A 19,837-nucleotide genomic window follows, 5' to 3' on the forward strand; every position below is an offset into this window, starting at 1 on the left:
TCGCTTCAATGGCGTTTGCGCCATCCCAAGTACACGGCAGTGGAATCGGCCGGATGACGCATCTGAAGCGCTTGTGACGCCAATCAGCCGACCTCCAGATGCATCCTTCGTTGGCAACGCATCGAGACCATCCATGGATGGAAATTCGTGTAGTGGGCTGTGGGGAGCAGGCCTTTGGGCCTCGAATCAGCGCAGGCGTAACAGCCAGCCCTAGCGAATTTGTGCAGTAGTCCACAGCGGCCATTCGACTCTTCTTCGCGGGAGGAGCCATGCATGTTTACCGTCCTGCTTATGTAAATGCAGACGCTAGTGATCATGTGAGACGTTATGCCCGTTGCAGTTTAATGCATCGCGGTTTGGGCGAGGGCGTACCGGGGTGCACGCTGCAAGTTGCAGGCGGCGTGTCCAGTCCCAGGTCGTCTTCGCAACTCTACGCTTAGCTGACTGCTGGCACAGAGGTCATGCATTTCTTTCTCCGACCACGCCCCTCTGGCTGTCCTTCGCTTGCTATCCCATAGATCGGTGCCGGCTGTCGGATAACACCACGTTGTCAGTTGACTCGACTGTCCCGCTGTCGCTACGCTCACTACCACCTGCCATTCCCTCCTCCCGATCCGGCCCGAACGCTGCTGCCCTGCATTGAGAGTATATCCGCTGTGCGGTGCGCTCCTAAATCGCGCTGGGAAGCTTCCTGAGCAGAGCTTCTTCGGAGCGGTCGTCATGAATGTGACCACGTAAAATGGGTATCCTCGATCTCGCCGACGAGCTTCTTCGCATCATCCTCGAATATGTTGCGAGCGAACCAGAAAAACCAATAAGTCTGGAGCGCCGCGCATACCTGTCGCAGGAATCTTTCAAGCTGCCCCTCCCACCTGAGCCCGACGATGCCGAGACGATTGCGAGCTTTAGGTAAGTGGTATAGCTTTACGGAATGCATGTGAGACACACACTGACTTCGTATCCTCACCTTTGTAGATTGACTTGCAGAAGATTCAGCAATTTGGTGAGTACGGCTGTACGAAGTGCACGTGAGACATGTACTGAGCCGCTGCAGGGTGTCATCCATCAGTTCTCGCGCGTTACGACACGCTTCTCGCGAAAGGGACTCGAAAGATTAGAGAGAATAGCTGGCCAGCCTCACATTGCCGGCCGTGTGAAGAAGTTCAGTTACATGGTGCCATTTTTCTACGATCAAGGACGAGAGCGCATACAGGAGCTCCTCCACACACGTCCCGAGAGTTTCAGCTTCCTCGATATCGAAAAATTCCAGAAAAAGGTGAATGAGCAGACCAGCCTTCTGAACAGCAGGAAAGATGCACATATCCTGCATTTCGCGCTCCAGCGATTCACTTCACTCCAGCATATCCAGATCCTACGCCTGCAGGACCAGGAAGATGCCGTGTTAATCACGTACATGCGGGGTCACAACGAGTTGAACGGTCTAGTACCGACATGGCCACCGGCATGCTTGCATAGCGCGAAAACAATCGGTCAAGCAAGTAATATCCGTGTACGGATTGATAGGAGACATTTACTGACTTCGACCTCGGTCTTCAGGCCCTCCTTGAGTCCGAATCGCCATGTTCGCGATTCTCATCACCCATGCTAAGCCCGCAGAGCGTACTAGGTGCGGCTAGCAATCCGCCATCAACCCTGGGAATCCTTGCCGAACGCCTGACCTGTCTGGAGCTACATTTCGATGACAGCACGGACCTAGACGTTCGGATGCGACATCTCACCTCCCTGTCCAAGGCGTTGTTTACTGCGGCTAAGAATATTGAAGCCGTGCATATTGGCTTTCCATCATATCGACCGCTCACATTGCGGCTAGAAGAGCTCTTCCACAACGTCAAGTGGGAAAAGCTGCAGGGTACGTTTTGCGTCTCTGCATCATGAGACATACACTAACCTGATGTCTCCGTCTTTGCAGCTTTTGGAATTCAAGCCTGGCGTCTCAACGCAGATGAAATTCTGGGCATTGCCCGACGACATAGAGATACTCTGCGTGGTCTGCGTCTCCGTGATGTACTTTTGAAAGAGGGCAGTATGTGGAAAGATGTGCTCCCCTGTCTACGGGATGAACTCTCACGGCTTGACTGGATTTCCCTCAGGCGCATTGGATATGAGAAGCAAGTAGTATCCGTGTACGAACGATTGTGAGACATTTACTGACTTTGTACATCGATCTTTAGGCACTTCGACGAGCAGTTTGTTATGGGAGCCGAAGTACCAGAAGACGATCCTCTTGGAAGCGACAGTAGCGACGAAAGCGATTACGATTACGAACACGAACACGAAGATCCATCTAGCGGGAATGACGCTGATGGCAGTTCAATAGCTGACACAGAATCTGACGCAGAGACCGACGAGCCTGAACAGGGTGGTAAGTTCTGGCTGTACGAAGTGCATGTGGGACATATACTGACCTCTCTAGGCACCCTTTCCTTCCCGCCTATGCCCGATACCCCAGCCTCGATTACATGGTGCAACTGCAACGGACACATGGATGGCGTCGACGTCTTAGAAGACAATGGAATCATGGTCACCAATCAGCAGCGCAAGTTCTGGGAAAAGTGGGTCGTAAGGAAGATCTGCACCGAGCAGCATGGCCACAAATGAGCGGCCGAAGAAATCACCAGAAAAGGAAGCGAAGCTATGCGTAATAAAGCCGCAACAACATCTGTTGGGTTGCGTTGCGTGAGGCGGGCGTAAGAAGAAAAGCAATTATCCATCGAACCGTGTTGCAGCCCTGGAATCATTATATGCAGGCGCGATCACGTTTTGGATCCCGTATGCGGTCTACGGACCGCATATGCATGTGGAGCAGCAGCCACAGCACCATTGACGGGCGCTTATGCGACAACCCAACAACCCGTCACCTGGTCACTTCCACCCCATCTTCGTCAGTCGTGCGAACGCAGACTGCGCCGTATCGTTGCAGGTTTTTCTGGACCGGACTAGTCGATTTCACGCATTCGCTTCTTTGGAATGGTCGGACGAATCATGCGGCAACAGGACCAGGAACTCCAATCTTTTCGGCTATCTGTCTTGAATCCGTACTTTGACTGTCAAAGCATAGCGCCGGCGCAGCGAACGACACTTTCGCATACCACTTGTTCGAGAGGGATGGTTCACGTCCAAAGTCTTCTGTTGCACCAAAAGTTGTGCGCTTTGCATTCTGCTTTTCTATCCTTTTTTTATCAGCTCTTCGACGCCAGTGATGAATGTAACGTAGCGTGGGAAGGTATCTGCTTTTCAATTGATTGAATCATTATAGGTATCTTCACTTTCTGCTTCTTGTCTATCACCTGCTGTCGCGGCGATGCCATCGAATAGCAAAAGTGGGGCACAGTCAGAAGATACATACGCTCACTGGTCCAGCTTCCACTTGCGGATCTTTGCTGCAAAGCAATGGCCCGTTGTTCTATTCGTTCTCACCTATACCGGTCCTCCAAACGTGCTCGTCGAGTCACAACACGGCGAAACGAGCGGTGAGATTCAGCTCTCGATGGCGTTATCCCACTACATGGCATGCGTTGATCCCCACCCGTCTTTCTCTTCTACATTCTTGAACAGAGCACACTCACAGAGGGTTGATTCTCGCATTTTATCTCTAACGCTGCACTGACAAGTCAAGATATGGTGAAGGACATACCGGCAAGCCTCACTGCTAATGCCGTGGCAGAACAAGCAAATTTCACTCAGCTATTCCATCGACCTGAGCTCTATCCACCTACTCCACGATACTGAATCGGCTCTATCAACACTCAGGAACAATTTCTTTCGTATGCATGGCTTTTTGCTTGACACAAGTGGGCGCGCTGGCTCACTGTCCTGGAGAGTGCCGCACGGAGCCGCCTCTTTCACCTCACGACGCGAAACCGCGCTCATTACACGTCGGACGCGCAGCGACAAGCTTCTATGGCGCGTAGACGCGACTTGAGTCCGACGCGCCTCGAGTTGGATGCCTGGCGGGTTGAAAACTCTTCAAACCGCATAACATCCTCTTTCTTTTAGCCTCACCCGGATACAACCTTCGCTGTTTCATCTGCTATTTATTGCATCCGAAACAGCAAATACATACTACATCGCAATGACGAGACACGTTTGGAGAGCAGTAGATGCCGGCGTGATGCTGTGGGAACCGGCGGTGGCAGCGACACCAGCTCCGCACCAGTCGCAGGTGCCGCAGCAATCGCATGAAGTAACCGAGGCCGACATTCAAGGTAAGTAGTTACCAGGCATCTTTCCATTTCTCAGTTGTGAAGCAGGCACTGACAACTTCACAGCGTCCCTAACAAGCAACTACGATGAGAGCGAACAAGACTCGGTGCTTCCTTCGATCGAGGGTGTTTTCGAGCCACCTGAATATATCAAGAGCGAGCCTGGCAAAGACATCAGTGCAGCTGTGTCGTCAACGGTCGGTACCTCCGCTTCGGGCATATCCAAGCAGCGTTGTTCTTCGTACGATTCTCAGGCTACACTTCCAGTGTCGACGCCCTGCCCATCGGACGAAGAAAGAGATTTGCCTGTTGTACTTCGCAGTCCTGCTAGGGCGAGCTATCAATTCGACGCCGTTGATACTGCACCGACGCCATCAGTACGACGCACTCTCGACTTCGGCATGCCAGCCCTTCGTCACACAAATGACACCGCACCACAAGCGTCCGAGCCCGGCGACTTTACGTCACTTGCAGCTCTTCGTAGGCTAGAGCGTGACCCGCCCCATCATTGGCACGAAGATGAACGCGAGCTCCTAACAATACTCTACCGATGGTACGAAGACACAAACGCGGCAACCATCCCGAAGGTCTTCAATGCCATCACCGGCCTAAACCTCAGGCTCAACGTCATACGTTACCAGTTCGAGAGCCATCTCATTCTGTATGGCTGTCGTGCGTACCCCGAGTTCGATCGAGCAATGAAAGTCCCCTTCCACGACCCCGAACACAAGTACGACGAGATCCACGCGATCATCGAAGATACCGCCTCCGAGTCGGGCATTGACTTGTCAAGACGCACACACGAGGTGAGTTACATACCTGGATTGGCGAGAACTGCGAAGTCTCCCAAGACGAGAAAGCATTACAAATCCCTAGTTAGACGTGCGCTAAAGAGGGAAAAGGAGAAAGCCCGCGCCCTTCGCAGGCCGGCTCCGGAAGATCTACCACTGCAGGCTCTACAGCTCGGCGGAATGACATTGGCTGAGCAAGACAATGAAGAAACATGGTCAGACGTTGATGGCTATCACACACCACCCATCACACCTACGCAGCCGACACTACGGACTCCACCCGGCAGGAACACGATTGGATTTCGCGTTTGGGATGCCAACAGCCGGACGATTTTCGACGACGAGACGGGCTTCGTAAGTCAAGCCTTCTCGATTTGGAGGGGCGAGTTTCCGCCGCCTTTCTCCCCAGACGGGCAAGGTCAACAGGCTCTCATGCTCTTGACGAATCTCCATTTGTCAATGAGTGGCGGTGCATCGGCTTTTGTCTCAGTGTCGACGAGTCTCTTGCAAGCTCTTGTCAAAGCTTCTACGATGTTTGAGCCCAGGATCGCCGTCAGTACGTTGAAGTCCCACACCATGTACCACGTTAGTCCCATGCTAATCATGGTGGTTTTCTGTAGTTGCGCTCGACCATCCACTGCTTACAGCACCACACAAAACTCTCCCAGCTGCTGACGTGATGCGGATGTTGAAAGGGGAAGGCCAAGCATGGTGGGCAAGATACAAGGGCCATGCAGGTGAGCTTCCGAAAAGTCCTATATGCTGCTTCTATACTAATAAATACCAGAGCGCATGGTTTGGGCTTCCGTCCCAGCTGCAGCCGTGCTCTCACACTTCCCGCTTTCCGATCTCACTGTCTTATCACGCCACAACCAAGCTTGCGATGATATCCTCAACTTGCGGGATATACAATCCGGTCGAAAGACACAATACGTCTCCTCGCTCTTGCGCGACAGGAACACAATCATCAACATCCGCACGGCACGAGCAATGGCCGTGGTCTGCCGAGGTTTCAAAATGCACCGTGTCGGCGTCAGCCTTACGCATATACAAGGGCTGGTCTCGTCGTTGGTGGATTCATTTCAGCTGAAGCAAGGGACAAGTGATACACCCCGCATGTCCATGATGATGGCCAAAGCATTCGCCGTTTCGCTCGTATCGCAGGCTCATCGCACTCACGATGTTGAAGCGGCTTTCCAGGAAGGCGTTCAGCAAGGCACTGTTAGTAATATCCGTGTACAGACTGTTGTGAGACATTTACTGACTTCGTACATCGATGTTCAGGCTACCATCGAGTTCTATACGCGTCGTCGACCTGCGGCTCCGCGACGACGGAGTAGCTGAGAACATCTCAGCAACCTTCTCACGCCATCAAGACTACCAGGGAACAGTTTGTCTCAAATAATATAGTCCTTTGGCGATTACAAGAGTATGGGCAATTATGAGGAATAGTTCTCAGCATGATTTATTGAGAACATTTGGCGAAGCGCTAATGTCGTGTGACATGCGAGCTTTGTTAAAGATGTTATAGATTGTGTATGGATTTATTGGAGTGTAGAATAGTTGGTAGCATACTACATAAGGCAGAGACATGCGAACTTAACTATACCTTTCGAAAAGTTAAGCGTACAATAGTGCAGCTCATCGTTCAGACGCTTACTCGCTATCAAGCCTCCTTTCCCTCGCCTCAGACCCAGAACCTCCAGAAGCCTCATCACCCCCTTCGCTCTCAACCCCATTCGTTCCCGCCCCATTCGTCTGCCTCGCCTGCGCCGCACGATCCCTCGCCGCCACATGCCTCATCATCTCCTCCTCCATAGTCCCCCTCTGTCTACGAATCTCCCGCCACATCTCCTCCACTTCCGCGATCTCCGCGTCCATACTATCTTCACTACCCCCTTCACTGCTTCCCGTGCTTTCCTCTTCCACACTTCCCCTCTCCACTAGCAAATTCTCCCTAGCGGCTCTCCTCATGTCCCTCGCATCGCGACGCCGCCTAAGCGTTGCAGTAGGGGTTTCGTAAGCAGCATTACGGAAGAGCTCCTCGCTCTCTGATAGCTCACCGTTCGTAGGCGGGTTGGAAGTGGGAACAGTGTCGCCGTTTGTACTCCCAACGACGGAGTTGACGAGCGTAGTTCCGCTTAAGGATGCGCTTCGAGAAGAGCGTGTTGAAGACTCTGACGACGTCCTCGCAACATCTCTACCGTAGTCCGCATGTGCGCGTTGAAGGTGATAGATTTCTTCATCTGCTGTGCCTTCGCCTCGCAGGCGTAGAACGAGACCGCCGGGAGTTCGGGTCACAGATCCCCAGCTTCCGATTGCTTCATTGATTTCAGGGGTGGATAGGCGTGGGCGCGGGCGGATGTCTTCTGGGCCGGCGGTAAGCCGCTCTGCAGCCTCATCGTGCGTAGTGGTGTTATTGGCGTCCCGCATTACAATTCCGCCATTGATATGAAAGGTATCCACACCACTACCGTCAGCTCTTATCTCTCGCAGTCTTCTTTCAAAGACTTCTTCATGACCGCTGAACGTATCTTCGTCGGCATCTACGCTCAGATCCTCCACTCCATCGCGGTTTACGCCACCATTTACAAACGCTGAACTGGGTCTGATCATAACATTCCGTTCTCGATTAGCAAGGCCTAGACCGAGAGCTACGACGTATCTAGCTGCGATTTCATCGATGACGGGTCTGCTGAGCCCGGGAAGTACTCTCTGAAGTGTCTGGCGAAGAGGACTGACAAGATCTGCTGTTCGTGGGCTTATGTAGAACTCTCCTGTGGGTCCAGGTATGAAGTCAGTGAATGTGAAGGTAGGGAGAGGAGTAAGGCTTTCGCGATGGCCGTTGGTGAGGGGAGTGTGTGGGACATGTCCGTCCGTGGAAGGGGAGGGGGTGTGGTTATTGGCTGGGTCATTTTGCGTTGGCCTACTCTCTATTCTGATGGTCGAATCTACAGTCCTAAACGTAGTTGTATTTCCAGTAATAGTTGAAGTGGTGATCGAGTGAGTCAACCTCAAATGGATTTCCCCGGGTGGAACTTCTTGGACATCCCAGTTTGTCAAGGCAGCACGATTTGTATCAGCGTCAGCCAGTGATCTGGTATATCCCTCAACGATAGTAGTGATGTCGCGCGGTGTGATGCGTGGCCTGGTGTTCTCTAGGATCAGCGTAAGTATGTTTGCACGTCGCGTTTCTTCCGTCTCGTTTTGGATCGCTATCCTCGTGAGACGTTGACGTGGAGGATGTGTTTGAGGGGAAGGGGGGATAAATCCAGGTGATGGATTGTGGGTGACTGTTGGCTGACGGCTGAAGCTGAAAGTTGCTTGGTGCCGAGGAAGTGAGGGCGTTTGGGGGTATTCATGGACGATGACTGGACGAGAAGGTTGATGGAACCCATTTGTTAAAGGAGTGTAGCTACCCCTGGTGATTGCGGGAGCATGAGTGTCTTCATGGCCTAGCATTCTTGCGCGAGTCTCTTCACGTCCATGTTGGCGGAAGGTTTGTGTGATAGTACTAGTTGCATCGTTCACGGGTGCGGAGGTTCTTTCAGGGCTGGGCGGCAACTCTGTGGCAGCTGCTTCCTCTAGTGCTTCGTCATCGCTTAGTATGGTATCGGCTCCGCCTCGAAGCCTTGCCCCAGGAGGTTGGAACTCAGGAACACCTTCAGTAAGATGCCGGCCGGAGCCGCAGAGCCTGTTCATCATCGTCCTCTGTATCATACGGCAGGCCTGTTCTCGGGCTCGCTGCTCTTCCAGAAACTCGTCGACATCAAACTGTCTTTGAGCAGGTCTTTCTCCCGGATTGCGCTTTTCCACTTCTCCATCTTCATCATCTGCTATTTCCGCTTCGTCGCCAGCATCATCCGTGGTTTCGTCGCATTCTCGCTGCCGCCTTTCCATGTCTCTTACTTCGTTCTCTAGCCTCCTTGTTCTCTGCCTTTCTCGATCAACCATTCTTCTCAAAGCTCTGACTTCTTCAACGAGCGATGGCACAATATCCTCAAGATCTTCGAGGTTATCCACTAGATCTTGAGTCTCCGGGTGTGCTTCGGGGGCCCGGAAATATGTCGCTAAAGAGAAGAGGACGGAAGATATGGCAAGGGCGGGAAAGGTGGCCGTTAGGAGGATGATAAAATTGCTGCTGTTCATTTTGTGTTCGTACAATTATTGTTTCTCGTTTGTAGAGAAGGGATATGTGGGTGGTAGGAGCGTCAGAGATGGCTTTTGAGGGGGGGAGCCTCTGATGAAGTGTCGAGTTGCGATACATGTTCGACATGCTTGACGCTTGAAGTTGTGGACCCGTCAGTCAGTCGGTCACTGGTTATGTCCATTTGCGCGCTGGTCGCAAGACATCTTCAACCTGATGGGTCTGTGAAGGAGTCAATCAATGAATGCAGCTTGTAACAATTACAGTACTTGTCACCCGAACTTGTGATGGCGGTGAGACTCACACAATACATGATACAAGCTGTGTCTCTCCTTCACACGATGTCATAAAAATGACACCATGATCAAGCCTTCCGTATGCCGTGGCTGTTCGCCTTATCGACAACCACGACATCACGCACACAAATGCAAATTCGGCTTTGCGCAACTAAGCCCGTAATGTTTGATGAATGTACAGATTGGTATTATATTACTTGTGAAGTGTATGTATGTACAAAGAAACCCCGGTCATCGTTTCATTCGATGTTTAACCAGAGGCAGCAATGACCAAGGTGTACTGGGCAACCTGTGAGCAGACGAAGTCGTTAGGACCGTTGCCACCGGCGTGGCAGTAGGTGGGAACAACGCCCTGACCCCAGAAGCCGACACTATTCGCATATGTTAGTCTATCGTCCAAAGTCAGTGTCACTTGATGTACGTACGCAGTGCCAAGCTCGTGGTAGAGAGTGATGGGGTAGTCGCCGTTGATGTCCTTGGTCATGGCGAAACGGTACTTGCTGTCGCCGCAGTTGACGATAGGAGCGGGGAGAGTAGGGTAGGGTCCGCCGACGCAGGAAAGGTCGGTGGCGTTGCGGCCGTCAATCTTGAATGAGACGGACTGGAGGGTACCGTTGTTCTTGCGGATGGTGTAGTCCTTGAAGTTGACGTTCTCGTAGCTGTTGACGTCTGGTGGGCCCTGGCAGTGAGCCGGGTTAGGGCAGTCGGAAGTCTGGGGAGCGGGTGCGGCCATGGCGGCGGCACCGAAGAGAGCGGCGAGGGTGAAGAACTGCATTTTGGTTGATTTGAGAGGTTTGGTGGTGTTGATAGGTGAAGTGTTTGGAAATTGACTGCTTGGATGATGGATACAAGATGTGGTGGCTGGAGCCGTACTTATATCTCTGCGAAGATCTTCATTACCATCTCAACGTCACTTAGTCGAACGCTCGAGCAACAACCAACAATGCTCATGGATTCGGTCATACCTCCTCGTATTTCTCACCGTGGTGGGTTGCATTCGGGCAATGATGTTGCCCCCCGGACGGGCGTGCACCGGCGTGGGCACAAATCTCCGAGCCTAACGTGTGGACCCCTTGACCGCTAACAACTTCTGTGATGTAAGTGGCATTGATCGTCGAACAACAAGGCAGGTACCTCGTATACTGCAGTTGCGCATGCTGTGATGGATATTGCGGCTTGATGCATTGTCCTCGTTTTCGCATGTCGGCACGTTGCCCAGGTGAGCTCTGCATTGACTGAGACGTCTGTGATCGTGAATTCGTTCACCGCAACTGCTCATGTAAAGAGCCAGCACATCGACGTGGAATTCACCTTGGCATTAGTGATGCAGGAACCACCTGCGAGCGGTGACATTTTTGGGTCCGCGAAGCTGAGCCTCAACTTTGGTATGCAGGGTGCCGGAGCCGCACGCCACACCCGCTGACGCCACAAGCAGCGTGGCCTACGAGGCTGGCAGTTGACGTAACGTGGGCTTCGCTGTTTAATCGAGCGCCACATTACATCAGGTTCTGTTCGCAAATGCGAATCCGGTCGGCATGACCGTCGTGGTGAGTGCGCAAGCCCAGTTCCAAAAATAGTGGCTCCTGCGTTGCACCTAGCGACGGTATGCATGATGGGAAAAACACCTCAACCTCGTGTGGTGTGTTTCGTGTTAGGAGGCGTTTGTGGAGCGCATGTTTGTTGAGACTTTCGATAGTGCGACAAGTTTGCGGGCCCCTAATCTAAAAATGGCATGATGTCATTGGGCACGCTGTACAAGACTCGAAAGTTCGATGTCCATGTCTATGGACAACACACTGAACGTGGAAACATACGCGTGGAATGCTTTTTTTCTTCGTGCTGGCAACTCTCAACATAGCACATCCGTCAAGGTAACGATGAACGGTTCGTGGTCGCTCTGAACACGCCAGAACAAGCGTCTCGGCAGTAGGAAATCGCGTTTTGCTGAGACGCGACCTAGCACTGTAGGCTGTCATCGCTACCAAACAACTTGCACAGCTACTGCGCAGTCGAAAGGACGTTCATCGGGGCTATCAACGCGAACACTGGTGTATCACCTGACAGCGTTGTGGGGAGCAGGTTCGAGAAGTCGCACCGAATCAACAACTGATGATCGCAATCTCATGTACGATAACTATCCCAACCTCGCAAGTATTAGCGACCTTCCTCGACAGTTGTACGGGATACTTGCTCTCAGAAGGCGGTACACCTCTCCGCGCAAGTCGTGTCCAGTCGCATATCATTCAGGCAAATTCCGTGTTGACTGCAGGCATACGCGTTGTTGTGGAACATGATGACGGAGGGCGATGCGATCGAACGTGCTATAGTGCAAGCGCAGCTTGTCTCATAACGATGATTGCATGTTTAGAGGATAGAGAGAAAGGCCCCATGAGGGTGTGGCACAGGCGAAGAGGCGTATACGAAGAAGATCGTTGTATCGTTTCGCTATGGTATGACTACTGTTCTGCTAAAATGAGAGAAGTACACCAAACAAATGAGAGGGTATATAACATGCTTGTTGCGACCTTTTTGAACGCCGGAACACCATGCATGAAGCTCGCTAACAGCAAAGGAAGTAAAGCACAGAATATGAGAAGAGCGTGAAAGTTGCGCTGCATTTAGTGTCGCCAAAGAGTCGACAACCGGCGCTCTGTCTTGACGCCGCGGTCTTCCTCGTTGCGGGGTCTGAGTCGCGAGAAGGGCGCTCTGAAGGCGGTCGGAATCTTGGCCATGGAGGGCGAAGTAGAGCCTATGGGTGATCCGGGATTGGATCGTGCTTTTTGTTGCGTGAGAGTAGCTTTGTATTGCTCCCAGTAGCCGGTCGGTGTCGTGCTCACAGGCGTGGAGAACCTTGAGTCTTTCACCGGCGATGTAGCATTCTCCAAGACTGACGAGGTAGATTTGGATCTGTTGCGGTAAGGAAGGTTAGGTCTCTTATCGGCAATGAGAGCGCGTGCCTCTTCGGCAGTGAAAGTGGGTCGTGTGTCGGGAAACAGGTTCATACGGGGTCGGGTGGGCGAGGGCGGAGTGGAGACAGCCATGCCAATAGTTGAGTCAACTTGGGAGTGCTCATCGACATCGTGAGTGACTTCTGACTCGTCCTTTTCGAAACCAAACTCAAATTCGGCTTTAGGGGACTGTTGTCGTAGGAGAGGATGTATATGGCTTTGTGCTGTGAGTGACATAGTGCCAGGTGACTCAAAAGAGACAAGTCCACCCAGAAGCCCACTCTCTTCTGCGGCGCTGACCTTACGAGTAGGGCTATCCGCAGATGCGCTGGACTTAGATGAGACCACACTCGCGCCTTCGCTCCATAGGGAGCTTGCTGTAGAGCTAGTACTGTCTGAACGGCTAGGAGGCTCGCCAGTGCGCGCCAGGTAGAGTGGATATGTGGCACGCTCGAGCTGTACAGAATCGAGTAGGGGTGTTCGGGGACGTGCGGCCGTGCTTGCTGTAGAACCCTGCCTGCTACGAGTGACTGAGGGTGTTCGTGATCGAAGCCAGGAGGTATCTAGCTCAGCCCCGCTCTCTGCAGTGATTGCCGTGGAATGCTCAGAATAAACAGAAGAGGTTTGGCGAGCGTGATCCTTCGAGGATGGGACAGAGTCTTTCGACCTGTCGCTAGAATCCTGAACAACACCAGCAGGCTTCTGTGTAGTTTTCATTGTGAGGCTATTGCTCCGCGAGCCTCGAGTAGAAAGTGACCGTCGCGCTAAAGAACGCACAGAGGACGAACGAGGTAGTTGGGATATCCTAAGGGGCGCAACCTCCATGGATCCACGTCGACTCATGTTTTGCGGCGTAAAGTAATCTTCCCTTTGGCAGTCTGGCTCTATCGAATATAGACTGCTTTGAGAGTCATCAGGACCTTCGTCGATGGCCACTGGCGTCTTAGCTGGAGGTGACGCCAAAGGAGTCGTAGCAACACTATTGGTAGTCGAGGTGGGCTCCGCAACGTAGCACAAAGCGTACTCCGGGCTTTCAGTATCGCGAACTTCTTTTGGCGCCCTCAGAGCGGACACAAGATACTGGAGAGTGCCATAGATCAAGAGCCACCTGACTTTACGCGCATCTGTTGCTGATACCTTGCCCTGGCGTTGACTGGGGCTGGTAGCATGCGCCTTCTCAAAGTGGATATATGCCTGCACGATGTTGGACTCCATCGCACTGGGCTCTAAAACGTTCGTTGCCGCTGCTAGAGCACCATGCATGGTATCCTGTACATGCGTCTTGTTATACTGCGAGGCCAGAACCAGCTGTCTCAAGGCCTTTTGGGAGTTCGTTTTCTGGGAATTTGTTCTCTTCAGTGGCGAAGTGTATGTTGGTAGGAGAGGTAACGGGTGCGGCTGAGACTTGAAGCCATGTCGTTGATCGAACGTTGCAATGTTCTGCAAGACACAGATGCCACCGCTAGCTGGTCTTTGGGAGGAGATATCGGCAGTCGAGTCGGTGTCTACGAGGTAGTCGTACAGGTTCTGGAAGTCATAGTACATAGACTTGTACAGAGCTTTCGGAAAAGCGGCACCCCGTGGTGGTGGCCAATAGCCAAATTTGTCCACGTAGAAGGTATGCAAGAAGCGGCGGAACCGATCGAGATGGCTCCTGGTACCGTCCGTCAATCCGAGGTAAGTCAGCGAGAGGTCTTCCTGTAGAAACCTGCTCAGTGCGGTAGATACACGCCCGAGATGGCCATCGACTTCGAGATGCGCGCGGGTGATCAATGCTTTGGTGAGCTTCGAAGTCAGCTACAATGTGTTAGTACAGCAGCGTGTAGCAGTTGACGGGTTTCATACCACGTATTCCGGACTGAGAACTAAGCTGTCGCTCATCCCGACGCAATGAGCAAAAGCATCGACCCAGATGTCTCTCAGTTTAAAATGCTCAGCATAGTAGAGGCTTGCAAGGGCATAGTCTGTGCATTCCACCAGATCCCGGTACCCTTGGTTCTCAGCGTAGTCCAGAAAGTCTTGGTGGTTGTTTGGATGACTTGGACGGAAGTGGTGTAAACGCTCCTGGACGTCTACAAATGCTTGGCCCATATGATCGCCTACCAGTGGTTTACCCAGCAGGAAGGCGAAGAAGTTGCGAGTCGCAATGTGCCGTCTAAATGAATTCTCTCGTGATAATTCCTCTGGAGCCGGGATGAAGAGCTCAACAATGCTATGTTCCCCGTTGGCGTTGGTAAGGGAGCTGGGCATTCGTCTCAGGTGCTGGAAAGCGGATCCTGGAGCAGACGCGATCTGCGCATCACATAGTTGGAGTATCGCCTCACACTTCTTCTGTCGTAGAAGCCTGAACGGAATGCAGAAGGATGGACCACGACGCGAGACTCCTTTCGCATGTAGATGCACGAGGCAGTCTCCTTCTTCATACCATAACTCTGGATCCTTTCGCGTCATTAGCTTGGTTTTACCCTGATAGTTTCTTACATACCCTGCGTAGTCCATGATCCCAATCGCTCACAGTACGGGTCAAGCCTGACCAGCGTTGTACTTTGGTTGGATGCATCGGCTTTGACGGTGTTACAAGGCAGCTGGCGGACCTTGGTCGCGTTTCGGTGGCCTTGAGAGGTCCCTTGCCGGTACTATCTTCTACTAATGTAGAGGCGACGCGATCGCCAACCGCGAAGCTATGACGTGCGGCTGTAGGTGGGCTGGTATGGTGAGGTAGTGTAGATCCACTTGTCGATGCCGCGGAGACTACCTGATTCGAGGTCCTAGGGTCATCGAAACAAAGGGTACGAGAAAGGGACGATGTGCGGGCGGGGATTAGATATCCATGAGGCTCTTCCCCAATGCTGGCCTGACAAGACGGGATCGCTTCCGAAGCCATGCTGATCTAAATAGGAGTGTGCATGTGTAGTACCACAGATTGAGTTGCTCAACGAGCGGCGGCAGGGATGCCTAGTCTGCCGTGATGGAGTCGAAACTAAGCAGAAGTCTGTCGCAGCCGGGCGTGGGACAAAGCAACTATTGTATGTCGACAAACCCTTGTCGCGCCCTCAGCTATCGTGACGGCTGGGACGCGTCGCCGTCCGGCTCATGATGGCGTCTTTTGGTTGGCGAGGCTGCGTCTTGCGAGCCCGATTGAGCGTCTTGATGGGGCGATCTTGCCCAAATGGGGGATCGACCGCTCGTGGCTTGCGCGGGCTGCTTTGCTAGCGTCAGATATCGAGCTGTCAAGCATTTGTCTTTCGATCCAGATCATGTAGTCACTGCAGTTGTCGTGATCACTTGTGTTCGAGACCGATGAATTTGCATTCAGCGCGCTCAGCCTCAGGATGCCAATGCACGGAGCTGAGACGTGTTCAGCCCAGATCTTACAAGCCTCAGTACAGTAGAGCATATGCGGGGAATTAGACGTTTCTGGGGATCTGACAAGATTCCTCGGATGGCACGGTGCCGGGCGGTACTGGGCAATTTGACGATCTCGCCAACTGAGGGGTGGCGTTCTTGTGGCATCGCAAGGAAACCTCACCTATCGGCACCTATCGCCGACTCCATCGTCGGAGCAATCGGTCAACATGGATGCGTAATGTCGGACTTCGCGGGGATCAGATATCGCGTTCGACACGTACAGCAGAGTCGTTCATGCTATCATGCGAAGCGCGACGAATGACATGTCGCGTCGAGAGGTTGGGTGGGGAAGTCGTGGCGTACGCCATGATCGTCGCCCAAGGGTGCTCGGCTCTCCTCACTGCGCTTGCAGCTGGCATCCTTCGTCCACGCATCACAACTCAATCCGCTGCCATAGGCTTCCGATCGCACCAGCCGCTTAGCTATCGACGTCCCGCGTTATCTCTATTGAAGTCGTCTTGAAGATGCTCGAGTAGCTCGATGACGATGGCCGCTGGCCTGTCCCCGCTTAACCACATTTCTTTTTTGGTCACGGAAACTCTATCAAGTACAGCAAACACATGCAGAATTCACACCGCAGGTTTTGTAATCATAGCTCGTACGCTGCTGACCATGAAACATAGGATCTTGAGCACGGCATCAGCGTCTGCGCTGGAGGCTTGCTCATCCTGACCTATCACGCCGACGGTCGTGCCACCGCCATGTATGAGAATTTAGTCCTAAGGCTCTGACCACTGCAAGTACGCATTGCCTGACGCCTTCAAAACGTCCCGAACGCACGGCATCCGGCAACAACACCCAGCCCACCCGAGACAGTCTTCCCGCCATACAGTCTCGTCCAAGGCATACTACCACACGAATCTGCTCGGACATTATCTCGAGGTCCACAAGTCTTGGGCCAGCAGATTACATTGTGCAGCATTGATGTAGCTAGGGAATATGTTTGCTTTGATACGCAGGACTCATGCATTACAAATAAGCACTTTGCATTGCATATGCTACCGCGGCCACCAGCTTATTCCCCGGCTCTAAGTTATGGGTGTACGACCAGACGATCGATGACCATGCGACCAGATGGAGTATGCAGGTGACCCTTGACTGCATATGTACAGTCGCAACCGCGCGTCCTTTTCCCCCATCAGTGAGCATCCCGCTTCTGCGGACACGATGCAATCTTCATGAAGCACACCGCATTATGCATTACTGCTGCAGATGGAGCGCATCATATCTTTGAACGCTTTGTTGACAGGAATCCGGAGCTATCATCTTAATGTGAACAGTATTTGGTCGTTTGCTTCGTTAGACTGTCTCACTCATCTCTAGGCCTGGATGTTGTGGTAACAAGCAGCTTCTTCGACTTTCGCAGCACCATGGAGGTATCTGTGGTGCCTCACTTTGCAACGAGTAGGCTGCTCTGAGTCAGTAAAGCTTGTTATCCTCAACGTCTTGCCCAGTTGCTGTGTCAGGCGTCACACTCGGAGCTGCGGGCTCGCACTTCTCACTGCCAGCTTCCATCTCGACAGCCTCCTCTCTGAATTTTCTTCGACCACTTCGTTTAAGTGCAACGTCTTTCTTGATATTTCCATTTCAACATTTTGTTTGCTCTTTACAATGGTTTCACACTCACTCGTCCTTTCCAGGGCGGTTGCCTTGCGCTTTCCTCCATACAACTCAAACAGGAAACCACGCTAGTAAAGTGAGCGCGCTTGTCCAATCATCGCAGAGCGCAAATCACGCTCACCACGACTCTAATCTCCCCAAGCAGTCGACACATCACCTGTATCAATAAATCAGACTTTGACAATCACTATTTCACATCAGCCTCAGCTCGACTACTCTCGCGATTCTCTCCCAGTCGTTCGAACTATCACCAACATGAGTAGCACCGGCAGCATTAGCAGCGAGGCGAGCATAACGCGGAGTGCCGACAAGGACGACACAAGCGACAGCTCGTTGCAGCGTCCCGACACAGAACCGACAGATGACAAGGAGCAAGTGGAAGGCGATGAATCCATAGTCGACGGGGCTGGTCGCAAGGAGGATGCATCTGACAAGGAGCAAGAAACAAGCGCTACGATCGATGATGCGATCGCATCCCACAACGAGAGGATCGGCCTGGATGAGGTGAGCCTGGAGGGTTCTGCTTCGTCAGTCACAGTAACTATCCATTGTTCTGCATGCGTGGTACCTGACTAACCCTGTATTAGCCTCAGCAACTCTGTCTGGTTGTGGATAGCATCCTCGGCTCTATGAGTGGAGTGGAAACGGCTATGCTTCAGCTTCATGAATACGTCAAGACCGAGAACCAAGACCGCAAGCCGATCCACCAGTGGGCCAGATTCCAAGGCTACCGCGGCATCGATCGTGCGGTTGCCAATCTTGACGAAGCAGGCGCCAAGTTCCAGGATGTTCATCTTCCTGCTAGCTTCGTCAAGACATATCTGAGTCGGGCTACCGAGATGTCACTTACTGTCAGCAAGGCCGCTGTATTCTGCATGGGTGCGATGAACGAACAATTTACCCACTACATCGAGGAGACCAACGTATCAATTGACGCAGAGGCTAAGATTACGGAAGAGCTCAGGAAGCTTCTCAAGCATGGATCCAAGGCAACATATAGCGTGTATGCGGCTCTCGATTTGCTCCGCAACAAGCTGCACATCGACGAGTCCAGTCATAGCCGCGATATCCCCATCATCGAAAAGCTGATCGCAGAGAGCGAAGCCCGCTTGAGCGCCTCACGCGAGAGCTCCTGGTGGACTATCGCCAAAGTAGTGCTTGGAGCCGCGACGAGCGCTGTCATTGCTCTTGCAGCAGCGCACATGTACGGCACTAATGGCTTTAGTCTCGCACTCCCGGCCGACTCCAACGGCACGCACTATCAGGTTCTTTCACTCGTCCAGCGTGCGCAAGCTTTGACCAACCTCATCGGCGAGCTCTACTCCATCAAGATTGATGAGCTAGCTCAGCACTACAAGGAGCTCGAACTCGCCTCTGAGTCTCACGGTCTCCGAATCGACAATCTAGTTGAAGCACTGGGCGTTCCCAACGAGGAGGGTACCTACTTTTCATCAACGCCGAAACCAGGAACGGGTTGCACGACAAGGAACGATCATTCCTGCGTTCCAGAGATCATGGCGGACGCTAACCGCCACACCGAGAAACTGCGTAGCGAGCTGGAGCACATGCGCAAGAACATGCACCGTATGGACATTCGCCTCATGAAGCGCCTCGACAAGGTCGACAAGCGTGGTCTGTAGTAAGCATGAGCAATGCGAGCTCGAGCCACGGTAGTGGACCCTGGTGTTGCTACTGTAAGCCACGACTCCAAAGATAGTGCATAGGGGTACACCGTCTTTTTGCTTCTTTACATGCGCACCGATGCGGTACAGGGGTGGATCTGAGCGCTTGCATCCGTTGTCGTTACAGAACACTCCTGCATATAAGTGGAATTTGTACGGTGAAATGGGTTGTCTTGCGAACTTCGGTCTACTGTGTAGCAAATGAAACCCCCGTCAAACTCATTTACAGTCTTCACAAATAGTGCCATCTGGATTTCTCTTGACCTGTCCGCTCTCGCTCGCTTGACCTTGCTCTTGCTTCACCTCTGACTCCTGCTTCGTGTCTTCTGCCTTGTCTTCCTTCTTCTTTCCATGCTTATCGGAATGTCCCAAGTCTCGTGATGGATCGATGTGATCTCGCACCAACTGCTTCAATACTTTCGTTTCTGTAACACGTCAGCCACTCTTTACCACTAACAAGTTTGCGCTGAGATCACGAACCGGGAAATCCACCCTCAGTCTTCCTATCCCAGAGAAGCACTTTCTTGGCTTCAATATCTTGACCCTCTTCCGTTGGCGGCATATATGTCTTGGCAAGTCAGTGGTCATTACGACAGACCTCATTTCCTACATACCAACTCAACAGTAAACAACCCTCCCGTCGCAGGAATCAACGCGATCTCGCCAATCTGCAACCCAAATGTCGATAGAAGTTCTTGCCCAAACTGATCACCCATTAGCGA

At 52.5% G+C, this 19,837-nt stretch overlaps 6 protein-coding genes across 6 annotated transcripts; 3 read left to right on the plus strand and 3 right to left on the minus strand.

Annotated features, from left to right (window-relative positions):
• Window positions 1-739: 739 nt before the first annotated feature.
• Window positions 740-2,619, plus strand: J4E86_007504 (uncharacterized protein; the record flags this gene model as incomplete). Its single annotated transcript, XM_051448023.1, has 7 exons — window positions 740-909; window positions 988-1,003; window positions 1,055-1,495; window positions 1,558-1,870; window positions 1,931-2,129; window positions 2,193-2,383; window positions 2,435-2,619. The coding sequence occupies 7 exons, from the start codon at window positions 740-742 to the stop codon at window positions 2,617-2,619; spliced, it is 1,515 nt and encodes a 504-aa protein (XP_051300961.1).
• A 1,513-nt stretch (window positions 2,620-4,132) lies between these two features.
• On the plus strand, window positions 4,133-6,358 carry J4E86_007505 (uncharacterized protein; the record flags this gene model as incomplete). The annotated part of the gene is made up of 3 exons (XM_051448024.1): window positions 4,133-4,226; window positions 4,290-5,570; window positions 5,802-6,358. 3 exons carry the CDS (start codon window positions 4,133-4,135, stop codon window positions 6,356-6,358), a joined length of 1,932 nt encoding a protein of 643 aa, XP_051300962.1.
• Window positions 6,359-9,707: 3,349 nt separating this feature from the next.
• Window positions 9,708-10,232, minus strand: J4E86_007506 (uncharacterized protein; the record flags this gene model as incomplete). Its single annotated transcript, XM_051448025.1, has 2 exons — window positions 9,708-9,828; window positions 9,883-10,232. 2 exons carry the CDS (start codon window positions 10,230-10,232, stop codon window positions 9,708-9,710), a joined length of 471 nt encoding a protein of 156 aa, XP_051300963.1.
• Window positions 10,233-12,075: 1,843 nt separating this feature from the next.
• Window positions 12,076-14,286, minus strand: J4E86_007507 (uncharacterized protein; the record flags this gene model as incomplete). The annotated part of the gene is made up of 2 exons (XM_051448026.1): window positions 12,076-14,202; window positions 14,251-14,286. 2 exons carry the CDS (start codon window positions 14,284-14,286, stop codon window positions 12,076-12,078), a joined length of 2,163 nt encoding a protein of 720 aa, XP_051300964.1.
• Window positions 14,287-17,688: 3,402 nt separating this feature from the next.
• J4E86_007508 (uncharacterized protein) lies at window positions 17,689-19,073 on the plus strand (the record flags this gene model as incomplete). The annotated part of the gene is made up of 2 exons (XM_051448027.1): window positions 17,689-17,937; window positions 18,021-19,073. The coding sequence occupies 2 exons, from the start codon at window positions 17,689-17,691 to the stop codon at window positions 19,071-19,073; spliced, it is 1,302 nt and encodes a 433-aa protein (XP_051300965.1).
• A 261-nt stretch (window positions 19,074-19,334) lies between these two features.
• J4E86_007509 (uncharacterized protein) lies at window positions 19,335-19,677 on the minus strand (the record flags this gene model as incomplete). Its single annotated transcript, XM_051448028.1, has 2 exons — window positions 19,335-19,540; window positions 19,596-19,677. The coding sequence occupies 2 exons, from the start codon at window positions 19,675-19,677 to the stop codon at window positions 19,335-19,337; spliced, it is 288 nt and encodes a 95-aa protein (XP_051300966.1).
• Between the last annotated feature and the right edge of the window lie 160 nt (window positions 19,678-19,837).

This window comes from Alternaria arbusti (genome assembly GCF_024043155.1).
Source record: "Alternaria arbusti strain BMP 1465 chromosome Unknown scaffold_10, whole genome shotgun sequence".
Classification (NCBI taxonomy): Eukaryota; Fungi; Ascomycota; class Dothideomycetes; order Pleosporales; family Pleosporaceae; genus Alternaria; species Alternaria arbusti.